Consider the following 12,247-nt stretch of genomic DNA (forward strand, 5'->3'; position numbering starts at 1 on the left):
GGGGGCCTGGTAATGGGGGTGTCCAAATCAGAAGGGCAATAAAAGAAGAGGAGACCTAATCCCTTGGAACTAAGTCCTGGCTTAAGCTGGTGGCAGTATTCCAGTAAGGTTCTGTCTGTGACAAAGCTGAGAGAGAACCTTTCTGTCAACTTTTCCAGCTCTGACCTAAGCTAAAGTGAGAACCTAAAGTGAAAACCTGCTCCTCTCAGGTTTGGAGGTGAGGATGGGGGTGGGAAGGGGGGGAAGGACCAAAATCTGGTTACCAAAAAAGCACTCTCCAGTCCCACCAAGCACTCAGACCACTAATACACTGTCCCCTGTCCCTCCTCCTCCTCCCGCATGCACACCAAATATTTCACACTGAACTCTCCAGATAGCCTAGAAAGGACCTGGAAGTATTGCTGAATTACATTACTAGCAAACTACACACACATACACGCGCGCACACACACACACACACACACACACACACACACACCCCAAAGTTTCTGTAGAGGCTTCAGCTCAAAGATGAGAAGGGGCTCCCTTCAGAACTCTCAGAACAGTCTGGAGCAAATCTAAATTCCCAAGGCCATAAATCAATGGGAGAAGTCTTTGGTAGTGCTTCAGAGAAATGCCTTAACACCAGCAAGGCCCAGAGGCATCTCAGCTCCAGCCAGGAGCTTCCATGCCGCTATTAACAACCCCGTTAATGCTCCAACTGCTGTTTAACAATTAACATTAACGACTTGGAGTGGGATGGGGTGATTTGGTGGGATGTGAAAGGAAAAATCTGAGGAAGTCAAAAGAAATTTAATTCTTGAGGTGAAAACGGCTTCCCTACGAGAGACCTTGATCTGGGGAAGCCACCAGGGGACCAGCAGCTAAGAATCCTCCTTCGCCACTCTGAAATCCACTTTCCTGGAGCAAGGCCTTTTAAAGTTCCATTCCAGACAACAAGAATAGAGATGCTCAAAGATCTAGGCCCAGGCTCGAAAACCCAGCTGCCAGGCCCACCACACTCACTCCCTCAGCCCCCCAACATGGCCAGCCAGGCCTGGGGACACATGCTCTAGATCCAGGCCACCAGAGGCAAAATAGGCAAAAAGTTGTCTCCAGAGAAGCGGGTGACCCAGGATACAGAGCTTTAGTCAATATTTGCAAGGCTGTTGGCAGATTAGATATATCTGTATTCAAACACTGTAATCTGATTTCTCTGTCAAAAATACACTTAACATTTTTCTCCTCTTAGTTGACTCTAGTGGTTTTTCTACTCAGAGTCAGGTAAGGCCCTCTTAGCCCACTTTTGTGTATGTGTGTGTGGCGGTTATAGGTCATTACTTAACATGAGATATTTCCTGGGGGTGCAACTGCAATACTAATGGGCTTCAAGTCCTCTGGATACATATGAAAATGTATATTATTTTATACACATGATCTCAAACTCCGGCCACTATTTATACATGCAATGGTTCTGTTGTGTACAGATGCAAATCATGTACACATTGAGTTACAAATTCCTGAATGCTCCGTCTATACTTGATATAAATAAACATACAGTAGCTGAGAAAGTAACCAACTTTACTATTACTCTGTTTACTTTCTATCTAACAAAATAACTGTATCCAGAACACTATACCAACCTTAGAGCATCACTGAATAGCATGTTGCAATTAATTAGAAACATGGTATCTATTTGGGGAACACATTTTAGAGGATACTCAGACCTAGGGAATAGAAAACAAAATCTAAGAAAACTTTAAAAAATAAGTAATTCCTGAAAGAACAAAGCAAACCCATTCCTTCATACCGAGCTTCTGAAAGCTATTCCAGCAGCCCCTCCCCCAAATAGGCACGAAATTTATGGATCTTTTACAAGGTAATAAAACACAGTAATTACCTCTCTGCATCCCAAACTAAGAGAACAAATTAAGCCAGAACTTGAAAAGAATTTTAAAGAGTTTTCCCTTGTTCCAAGTAGGAAAAGAAAATGCAGAGACATAGAAAACCTGTGTTTTTCCCGGAGGAAAGCGGGTCAGCCGAAGGAAAGCGGCTAAAGGAAGCCAGAAGCCCTGCTGCCTGCAACGGTCTACACTTTGGAAATGTAGCAACTTCCCTCATGCCAAGGAAAGGCAAAAGGACCGGAGAACCTGCAAGGCGACGAGACAAGTTTTCTCAACGCAGAGCAGGGACTGACCACAATTCCCGAAGTCACAGTCTCCGCAGGCGCCGCAAGTAGTGGACAAGGAGAGCGGCCCACGCAGCAGCCGACGCGCCTGTGGCCTCTACTTTGCTTTTGCCCCGCTGCTCCATGTAGTGGTTTGTCTGAGACTTGCCGGAAGAAACAAATACACCCTTCTGACCTCCCGCCCCCCAAGCACACACATCTTTGGTCTCTGCGACCGCCCTTCCTGCACGACGCCGGCTTTGCGGGCAGACTCTTTGTCTACCAGAAGCCCCGCATTCGCAGAGCGTGCAACTGGAGGGAACCCAGCTCCAGAACTCCTTCTAAGTTAAATATTGACCAGAGCCTCTTTCAAAGGGCTGCAGCTGCCAGAAGAGCAAACTCCTCCCAAAGGCCCGGTGCAAAGCCTCGCGCGGTGATGAGTTTGGGCGCAGCGCTTACCTCGAAAGATGTTTAAGACCGAACCCCAAATTTTCTCCAACTCCGGGAGCTCAGGGAATCGCCTTTTCCGGTGTCCAGGCGCTCTGCGGACAAATAAACAGCAGAGGGTGAACGGTGGCTGCGAAGGAAGGGAGTTGGAGAACCGGAGTTGGCAGCGCGGTCGGCGCGGACGCCAGGGTGGCCCCCGGGGTGACGCGGACACGGAGGAGTCGCCAGGGCATTCGTCCATGCGGCGCACTCATTGCTCGAAAGGTTCCAGTCTACAAATGGCCTGAAGATGGTGATTTATTTTTGTAAAATAAATACATACTCCATCTCCGCACCCACACTCTTCTTTTTCTTTCTTTATATATGGGGTGGGAAGGGGGGAAGGAGGAAGAAAATGGACGAGGCGGAGCAAGACAGGAAGGTGGAAGCGGCTTTGCTGCTGGTGCGGACTCAACTAAAAGAGCCCCTCACGCACCTCAACTTGGAGGATGTGAATGCGAGCTTTATTTTCTTTCGCTAACAAAGGGAAGCCTTGTCTGGGAGCATTCAATCACGGACTCTCCTGGAACCTCACTAACGATGTTCATTTCTGTTTGGCGCGAAATCAGACCCCAGCTCAGCCCATGGGCCAGGGACGGCCTTGAGAGGTTTTGTCTTCTGGTTCATTCAAGCCCGGGGCGCGTCACTTCTCGTCCCAGTGGGCTGGCAGGACTACCGCAGCGTCCAGTCCCTCACAGCAGGCCAACTTTGGCTGCTAGAAATAGGAGGAAACTGGGAAAGACCTGACCATGGGACAATACCAGATATGGGGGATGGGGGGGCCTGTCCGGCCTTGCCTTGTTCAGTGACAAGCCTCTAGACACCCTAATTCTGCTGCTACCTCACCTCTCAAGATATTTGCAACCCTCTCTTGCTCTTTAACTAGAAAACGGTGGTCAGAAAACTCAGGGGTGGCAGGAAGACACTGGGGAAGGGGCACAGAATCCTCATCCTCCGGGATAGGCTCAGGCTTGGAGAAGTTCCCTCGGGGCTGGGACTCTGCAGGGCGGGTTGCTTCCACAGACCTATCCCTCGCTACCACCCCATTCACCCAAACCCGCACAGCCTCTGCACACTCCAACCAGCCCCAAACCAAACATTGATGGCTGTTCGGCATCCATGCAATCCTGCTGATAGCGCCAAGAGAGGCTACCAAATAGCTGACAAGTCCCCCGACCCTCATGCTTCAGGGCCCCCTAGTGCATTGAACAAGTGGCCCAAAACCAGCAGCTAGCTGCCCTCTGCCATCACCTCGACCTGCAGCCCTCACCTTCTATCAGGCACTTGGGACTCAGAATCCATGCTGGGACCCTCTCTCTTGTTCAAGTTCGCCCTCTATGTCCCCAAAGGGAGTGCCCCCTAGCCTTGGGGCTCCTGCTGTGACCCTGAGCAAGTTGGGGCTTAGCTACTCTGCACGTTGCCACTTAACATCTCCCCAGAAAGAACAGCTATGTCGCCATCCACCACGCCTCCCCTGCAATGCTTAGAAGTATTGTAATTATTATGGTTATTATTGTTGCTATTTCCTTATCCCCAAGTCTAATATTCATGGCTGCTGTTCCCCATAAATCGTTCAGACTAATGAGTCACAAAGAGATGTTGCCCAGGTCCCTACTCTTCCTTTGCAATGGCCGCTGCCGCCGCTGTGGCCTCTCTGTGCGTTTTTGGCGCTCGTTTTCTCCCTCGCTTGCCCGGCGCGGGTGATTTATGAACACCGGGAAAATTGAACAAAGCCGCGCGCGGGTCCTATGGTATCTCCGTAGCCTTTCCCAGTGTGAATCAGAACATTACCAACTGTCTGCGCATCCGTCTCACTTCATCACCAAAGCCAAGATGTGACCGCAGAAAACCCGAGCCCGAACTCACGTTTCCCCGGATGCGGCGCGCACCCCGGACTCGCAGAAACCTCGCACGTGGGCCCGCCAGCTAGGGTCCTCCCCGCTCAAGGGCTCTCTCCAGCCCTCTTGAAGGAGTTAAAAGCCTTCGGAGATAAATATGAGGGTGTGTGTGTTTAAAAATCAAATAGGAAGTTGGGGGGTCTCACTTCTGAGATATTCATTCTTAGTGAGGCCCTGAAGACTCCTATCCATTCCTGATGATTCGCATTAATTATTTAATGAGTCACGTGACCTCAGAGATTACAATTTCAATCTCTCAAACAGGCACTACACCTTTATCTGCTGCAACCAGGGTTCTTGGTTGGCTTTTTTTTTTAGCTCCCAGGCCTCCTGAAAGCAGACAAGCTAGAGGGCAAGGGAACACCAGTGAAATCCCAGGGTGAGCACAGTAAAATTAGTCATGCTGGGACTATGAGAACTATGGACAGTGGGACGTTCACCACTCTCCCAGGGACCCTGACATCTGTGCCCTCCTGAGCCCAGACATCAGCTCACCTATCTCAGCACTGTGGCTAAGAAAATTTGGTTATATAATCACTCTAGGTGCTTTGATGACTCATCAGGCAAGAACCTACCCTTCTAACCTGGCTGAGCACACCTGTGGTCATCCATCCCAAGTGTAAACCCAGATGTTAGTCCATTCCGGGAAGAACAGCCTTCCACCAAAAAGATTTCTGTGTGCTTACTCTACTCAAGGTGAGACCAAAGGCTCTATTCAATCTACACATTCATAACATAAAGAACATTGGCAGGGAGCATTCAGCTGCCTCAGTTTCCTCACTGGGAAACTGAGAAGACTGAACCAAAATAGCCTCTTGATCTCTTTCACCTGGGACATTCTTTCCATCAGGGGCTCTCTTTTAGCCTCAGGAATCAATTCCAGAAAGACTGGGACTGGCCTGAAAGCGGGGGGGCGGGGGGGGGAGCAGAGGTTACTCCACGAGTTTGGGGCCTTGAGAAGACGACATGACAGAGTTCTAAGACAGAATTTTCAGATGAGAATATTTCACAACAGCCTCAGCAGCCTCCTTGATGCTATCAAAGAGTTAGAACACATGTCTTGTCCTCCTCCTATTTTTCCCAGCCCGTACACTTTGAGAGAAGCAAATTATTCTTGGATCCCTGTGTAATATAGAGAAGGGCAACAGGAGAAGCCGATGAGAAGGGTGAGCCTGCGTTCTTCGATACAGGACCTTGGCTAGGGATGCAGAGACCAAGCCAGTGCAAAGAATGCCTATTGCCTGCACAGAACCCACTCTTTCAGACAGGAAGCCCCAGGTTTCTGTTTGCTACATTGATTCTTCTAGTTTTTTCTTTCTTTCCATTTTAAAGAGTCATTGATCTGTTTCAGTGTTGAAATTGCTGGTGGGAAGGCAGGTGAAAAGAGTAGTATGGTTTGGAAGCTTAAGGGAGTCGGGGGTCAGAAGAGAGATGATGATACCCAGATAGGAAGGAGGCTGAGAAGTGGGGGGAATGTGAGCATCGTGGGACAGCCGAGTATAAAGTCAGAGACACCGTGCAGAGGGACACTCTCCGTATATCTAGGTAATCTTCCCATGAGCTCCATCCTGGGTATTAAGTATTCTACTATGCCTGTCACAGTTGAATTCCCCCTGTAATAAAACACCAGGTATATTGTAGATTTCAGCAAAAATAAGAAAGAGAGCCTGCAAAGTGCCATTTTTCTTCAGTAGGGAGAGTGTTAAGTACTTAATTCAAACTGTGACTATTAGAGTGTCTCCTAACCGATTTAGGTTGATTTCAGATGTTGACGAAACTTTTATCTCTGGAGTCATGCACAACTTGACTCTGTGACTAAAGCAGATGAGTTTGTGTTAGAGGGAAAAAGGGAGAAAGAGAAGAAAGAGAGGAGAGCATGTGTAAGGGTCATTTGGGTAAGAGAATTATAGAGCTTACACAAAATACTGTCTTTAAAGGTCAAGGGTTTGAGGGGCCAGTAGGGTTTGCTTAAAAAAAAAAAAACAATTAATGAGATAGAAAATTTGTCCTCTGGGTGAACTCTTATGGTTGCCCTAGCAAAGGGCAGACAATGCATGATTTTGAAGCACAAAGTGGGACTTTCTCAGCTGTTATAACAAGCTCCCTTAAATAGAAAATCTGAAACAGGCAAAACACTGTGAAGAAATGACACAGTCATTTGGATCACTTTGAACCATTTTTGGCTTGGTAAAACTTACCAATACTTTAATAATCAAGACAGTTTGGGTTAAAATGCCATTTTGTCCTGGAATATTAGAAAAACAATCTTGAACCTCTCTCTTCCTTTCCTGGATAAACCATAAGGGTAAATGAAAGAAAATTACCCCCTTCACCCCCATACAGCTGCCTCCAGTATGAAGTTAATGAATGTCCCCATCCTCCTCCTTCCCTACAAAGGAGAATATAAGAATTTACCTTAAATGATGATAATCTGCCATTTGAGGTATTGCAGCTCAACACTCAGTTTCCACCGAGAGTCTAGGCATTTTTTGAGCAGACAGCCAAGATGCTGCGTCCTTGCCCGAGACCACATTATTTGCAAGAAGATCCCTCGCTTCTCCACAGACTTCCCAGAGAATGCCTTTCAGAATTGCTGTTGAATTACAAAGAAGTATTTATTGTATGAGGTGATTAATGATTCCTGGGGAAATTGCTATTTTCAGCGTGATTTAATTTCGTTTTACAAGTGCATGTAGCAGGGGGAGGGTTAATAAGTTTCGGCAGCAGTCACAGTGCCTCCAGAAATCCCTGGCACCCTTTCACACCTTATAAATGCACTTTATGTCGTGTTTGGCTAGACTCAAGAAGGCAGATACTTATCTGCGCCTGAATTTTCTTGGGAAGAGGTGGAGGCCCCTATGAGACTGATGTCCATACTTCCCTCTCAGATCTGGTTAGTTCATAGGTAGAGAGCCTGTATCAAACGCTGGGCAGCAGAGGCAGGAGTAACAGTACTGACTACTGGCTAAGGGCTTGCCACTGATGGACAAATGGTTAAAACTCCTCTATAATTGTAGAAGTAGGTGAGCACCCCCTCCCATCTCTGCTAAAATTGTTACATGAACTAAATATTGCCCTCCTTCAAGGCCTAGTGATACCTCTTGAACTCTGGGCCTAGTGTGTGTTGTTTTTTGTATCTTGTTGTCCCTTCAGTGACAACCAAGTCTAAATCCTCTTAACTGACTTATAAATCAGTAAATAAACTATATGGTAATGAAAAATTGAGAGGTGCATTTTGATTTTTGACCCTTTGAATCTAGAATCTCTGCTCAGGGCAGAAAGATCTAGGAGTATTTGAGGAAAGTGACCCTAATTCAGAGTTTGGCTTTCTTCTAGCACTAAATATTCCCAGGTCTACCTTGCTTGGGGTGCATTTTGGAGTGTTATTAAACTTTTTCTTTCCTCAGGAGAAACTGTGGAGGGTGTACTGGGAAAATTCAGTTTATTTTGAAAGCTCTTCCAAAAAAGAAAGAAAGAAAAGAAAGAAGGAAAGAAGGAAGGAAGGAAGGAAAGAAGGAAGGAAGGAAGGAAGGAAGGAAGGAAGGAAGGAAGAAAAAAAAGGATAAAAAGCAAACAAACAAAAATTCCCAAGCTGTAGTTAGCGAAGAGAAACTCAAAAACAGCCAAGAAACAAAAAGCAATCTCAACCCTCTGCGCAAACTATTTTTTATCTCCAGGGAAACAGGCAGATTAAGTGTGAAGGTGCAATAAATACCAAAGGGACCACTTCTTTCCAAGTGTGCTCAGAGTTCAGCGTGTAGAACAGCTGCAGAAACTCCTGGGCCCACAGCACTGCTTGGTTTCACCTTTCATAGCAGGGAAGGACACGTTTCTATGCCTTACAGAGACTTGAAGCCTGAAAGCCTGGCCAAGTTTGGGAAGAAGAGGAGCCCTCTCAGAGCTCAAGAGCCTTCATGCTCTTTGGAACTTTTCCCACAGTGGGTCAAACTTGACAAGAGTTCAGCTCAAGTTGAACACACTCACACAAATTATGTGAGCAGTCCAAATCCAAGTGAACACAACTCAAGCCATCTACAAGATTTTCACATGCAAGGTCAAGCATCTCAACCCAGAGAACTTTTTTTTTTTTAACTAAAAGTAAGAAACGCAAATGTGTCTTAGAATTTTAATGTTTTTTTTAAAGAGTTTATTCTTAGCACATAGCTTTCTATATAGCCACACCACAATTCGCACAGTTGCACATGGGTCTAGATGCATTCCCCGTCCCCGATTGTGCCTCAGAATAAGACAACAATCTCTACAACAGTATTTTAAATAAATGCAAAGAAAGAAACTATCATGTGTCACAGCTACCATCGAGGTCTATACATTTTGAGAATTAAATAATCTGGTGAGGTCCACAACGTCTACTCATTTATTCAGTTCAAGACAAGCTTGTATGAGCTGCCTTCATGACAGAGGGGAGGTAAGGAACATAGGAAAAGGGTCTATTTTCTTCTGCTTGCAACACATATACATGTACATATCCCAAATCAGCATGGGCTGTCCAGCTGACTTTAGCCATCTCAAAAGTACTTGATGCCAAGTAGTCCTTCTGAGGTACCCAAAACTGGCAGCCTTGTTCAGGCCAGCAGGTTGTTCCGCCAGCCAGTACCCTGGCCATTGTCCTCTCTTGGGTGGCAACCAGCACATACTCTTACCCCGACAATGTCGTCTTCTTTTTCATTTTCCTTTTCACCAAGTTGGGTTTTGTTTTGGGGTCTGTTATGGTCCAGAAGGGTAGGGGTGGATGAGGAAAGGGGGAGAAGAGAGGAGAGAAGCAGGTAAGGGAAAGAAACTGATCTAAATCTCTAGAAGGTTATATGGAGGAGGGAGTGGGTGTCGAGGGGCCCTGGTGGGCGTGGGGATGCGAGTGCGGGCTCTGAGTTTGTGCTTTCCCTGGAGGGCCTGCTGAGGCTGAGGCCGAGTTGGTGGATCGCATCTTAGTGTTGGGCAGTTTATGATCTTTCTTCCACTTCATCCTCCGGTTCTGAAACCAGATCTTGACCTGGCGCTCAGACAAGCAGAGCGTGTGGGCGATCTCGATGCGGCGCCGCCGGGTCAGGTAGCGGTTAAAGTGGAACTCCTTCTCCAGCTCCAAGACCTGCTGCCGGGTGTAGGCGGTTCGAGAGCGCTTGGGCTCCCCTCCGTTATAACTGGGGTTGACTGAAAGCCCATAACCCCAAGGAGAAAGCCAAGGAGGAGGGAGTGGAAGAGAGGGAAAGGAGGAGGAGAGAGAAGGTGGGGTGAGGAAGAGCAATTGGACATCATCATTATATAATAACCTGACACCAAGTTCACGCAAGATACATAAAACGGCAAAGAAAATGTTTCACAGGCTATTGACAACGGGAAACACCCGAGAGCCATAAAGAATGGTGCTGGGCATTGGGGCTGAAGAAAAGCTTCAAAGACACATGGCCTGAAGCCTCTGCCAGGGCAATTAAATTTATGGGGGCTATAATTACTGCCCTAACAGTTTGGTGTCTCGTAAATCTCCAGATAAAGGGACCCCGGGTACAAAAGGGTTCTCACATTGGGATCAGGCGGCTGGCTGGCGCGCACACACCCACATCCCACTGTAGCTTGGGCCAGATGGGGGCTCCCCTCCCGAGGCCTCCTTCCCCTCGGTCTCTCCTCCTGACCCCCGCCCCGACCCTCACACCCGGGCCAGGCCCGGCCCCAGCTCATCCTCCCGCGCCTCCCCAGCGGCGCCACGTACCGGCGCTGACATGGATCTTCTTCATCCAGGGGTACACCACGGGCTCCTTGCCCTTCAGGCCCGGAGTGCTCTTGTCGGCCAGGAGCAGTGGGCACGCGGGGGCGCTGCCCCCTGTCGGGACGCCCGGGGTGGCGGGAGTCGCCTCGCAGCGCCGCGGGGGCGCCAGGGGCGCCGCGCGATGCTGCGGGGGAGGCGGCGGTGGGGGCTGTCGCCCGGGCGGCAGAATGTGGCTCGCGTGCAGGCCGTGCCCAGGACCCTTGGCGTGCGCTGGGGGCTGCTCGGGCTGTGGTGGCCGCCCGGGGCTGGCGCCGCCGCGGTAGCCATAGGGGTAGGAGACGTCGGTGGCACCGTGCGCGGGGTAGAGCGCGGCTGCGGGATAGGAGGGCTCGCGGGCGGCCCGCGGCGCGTAGTAGGAGGCTGGGGGCTCGCGGCTGCCGCCCGCGTGGGGGAGCTGGGGCTGCTGCGGTGGCAGGTGCTGGGCCGCGGGCGCTGGGGGCTGCTGGTAGCCGGGGCCCCCGCCCGGGCCGCCGTCTCCGCCGCCCGGGCCGCTGTGCTGCGCGTACTCCTCGAAGGGAGGGAACTTGGGCTCGATGTAGTTGGAGTTTATCAAAAACGAGCTCATGGTCATTAATTTGTGAAGTGCAAAAATACTAATTTTTCTCGCGTTGTCGTTTTTCTGGGCTCGCCGAGGCCCCTCCCCCTCTTGCCTCGTTTCCCATCCCCCTTTTCCTCCGCTCCCTTCCCCTCCCCCGCTGTCAAGCGCCTACCCCTCCCCCTCCCGCCACCACCAATGCCACCAAAGTTCGCGCCGCTCCTCCCCCGCCCGCGCCCGCGCGCGCGCGCTTTCCCTCTCGGCCCCGCGCGCGCCCCGCCCCGTACCCTCCACGTGACCGCCCCCGCCAATGGGCGCGCCGCGCGCGCGGACCCGGATCAGGAAGCGCGCGGGAGGTGATGGATGCTGCTGTCCGGCCCCAGGCGGAGGGAGGGAGCTGACGCCTTAGTCCCCCAAATCCCCCCCAACTTTTAGTCCCGCTGGGAATTCGGGGCTCGCCAGGCTTCAGGTCCTCTCAGACCCCCAGGCTGTGCCCTACTCCTGGCCTAGGACCTAGGGCAGCCGGGCGTCCGCGGCCCAGTGCTGACCTCCGGCCCAGCCTAACCCGACCTGGCATCCTTCAGGGTGCGGGGCCGGCTGGGAGAAGGAGTGCTGTCGGGATCAAGAGGGTATCCTAGTTTTCATCCTGGCTCCCTAATAAAACAGTCCCGTTTTCTCACCAGTTGATCCCCTTCCCCACATCGTGTTCGCCGCGTTCGCGCCCACCTTTGAGAAGCCGCTCAGGAGCTGCATGGGGTGGGTGAGCAGCGGGAGGATGTTGAGCGAGGCCATTCCAGTATAACCGGATGGGCACTATTTATTTTTCCTTTTAGAGACAAGCTTTTTTTTTTTTTTTTCTAAGAAAAATCAGAACCTTCTAATAGCATCTCATTTGATGGAGGTGTCTATGTGAGAGTTAAACAGGCTCGCATTTACTATGTGCAATTGTGAGAAAGAACGTGGCCCAAGGATGGGAATGTATAAAAGCGACGCCTCCATAAAATCGAGCTTTGAAACCCGATTTCAGAACGATTCCCAAACAAAAACAGGCTAAGGATAGAACAGGCACTGTGCCCAGTCTGATCGCCTACGGGCCTTTTCCAGCTAAGAATTTCATGTTTTGTCTTTTGGATGTTGCTTTCTCGGACTGAATCTGAAGCTAAAGTTATATTTACAGCACAGTCAATAATTTCTAAATTGCTAAAAATTAGCATATTAACGATATAGTAGCTCTAGAAAGGGGGAGAGAGGACTGTTGCCTGCCATTTGGTAATTGAAATTTGATGGGTAAACTAATTACATCGTTATTAACAAATAAATTACTTATTAATTCCACATAATGTTGATCTTTGAAGTAAATACTGATGCCTTACTGTGTACTTTCCCTTTCCTTTTCTGAATAA

At 49.5% G+C, this 12,247-nt stretch overlaps 2 protein-coding genes across 4 annotated transcripts in view; both read right to left on the bottom strand.

The window, feature by feature from the left end:
* HOXA3 (homeobox A3) overlaps nucleotides 1–12,247 on the bottom strand; it is a 46,055-nt gene that overhangs the window by 13,216 nt on the left and 20,592 nt on the right. The window contains exons 3-4 of one of the 3 annotated variants that reach the window (XM_016135937.2): nucleotides 6,946–7,123; nucleotides 2,606–2,688 (exon numbers count right to left, since the gene is read on the bottom strand). The gene's annotated coding sequence lies outside the window, so the exon portion shown is untranslated. Of the gene's footprint in view, nucleotides 1–2,176; nucleotides 2,232–2,605; nucleotides 2,689–6,945; nucleotides 7,124–12,247 lie in introns of those variants that run through there. The other 2 variants (XM_036230419.1, XM_016135938.2) reach the window with 2 other exon arrangements.
* On the bottom strand, nucleotides 8,892–10,962 carry HOXA4 (homeobox A4). The gene is made up of 2 exons (XM_016135940.2): nucleotides 10,253–10,962; nucleotides 8,892–9,696 (listed from the first exon to the last, which is right to left on the bottom strand). Exons 1-2 carry the CDS (start codon nucleotides 10,878–10,880, stop codon nucleotides 9,350–9,352), a joined length of 975 nt encoding a protein of 324 aa, XP_015991426.2. The 5' UTR covers nucleotides 10,881–10,962; the 3' UTR covers nucleotides 8,892–9,349.

The sequence above is a fragment of the Rousettus aegyptiacus genome, unplaced genomic scaffold, assembly GCF_014176215.1.
Source record: "Rousettus aegyptiacus isolate mRouAeg1 unplaced genomic scaffold, mRouAeg1.p scaffold_m13_p_13, whole genome shotgun sequence".
NCBI lineage: Eukaryota > Metazoa > Chordata > Mammalia > Chiroptera > Pteropodidae > Rousettus > Rousettus aegyptiacus.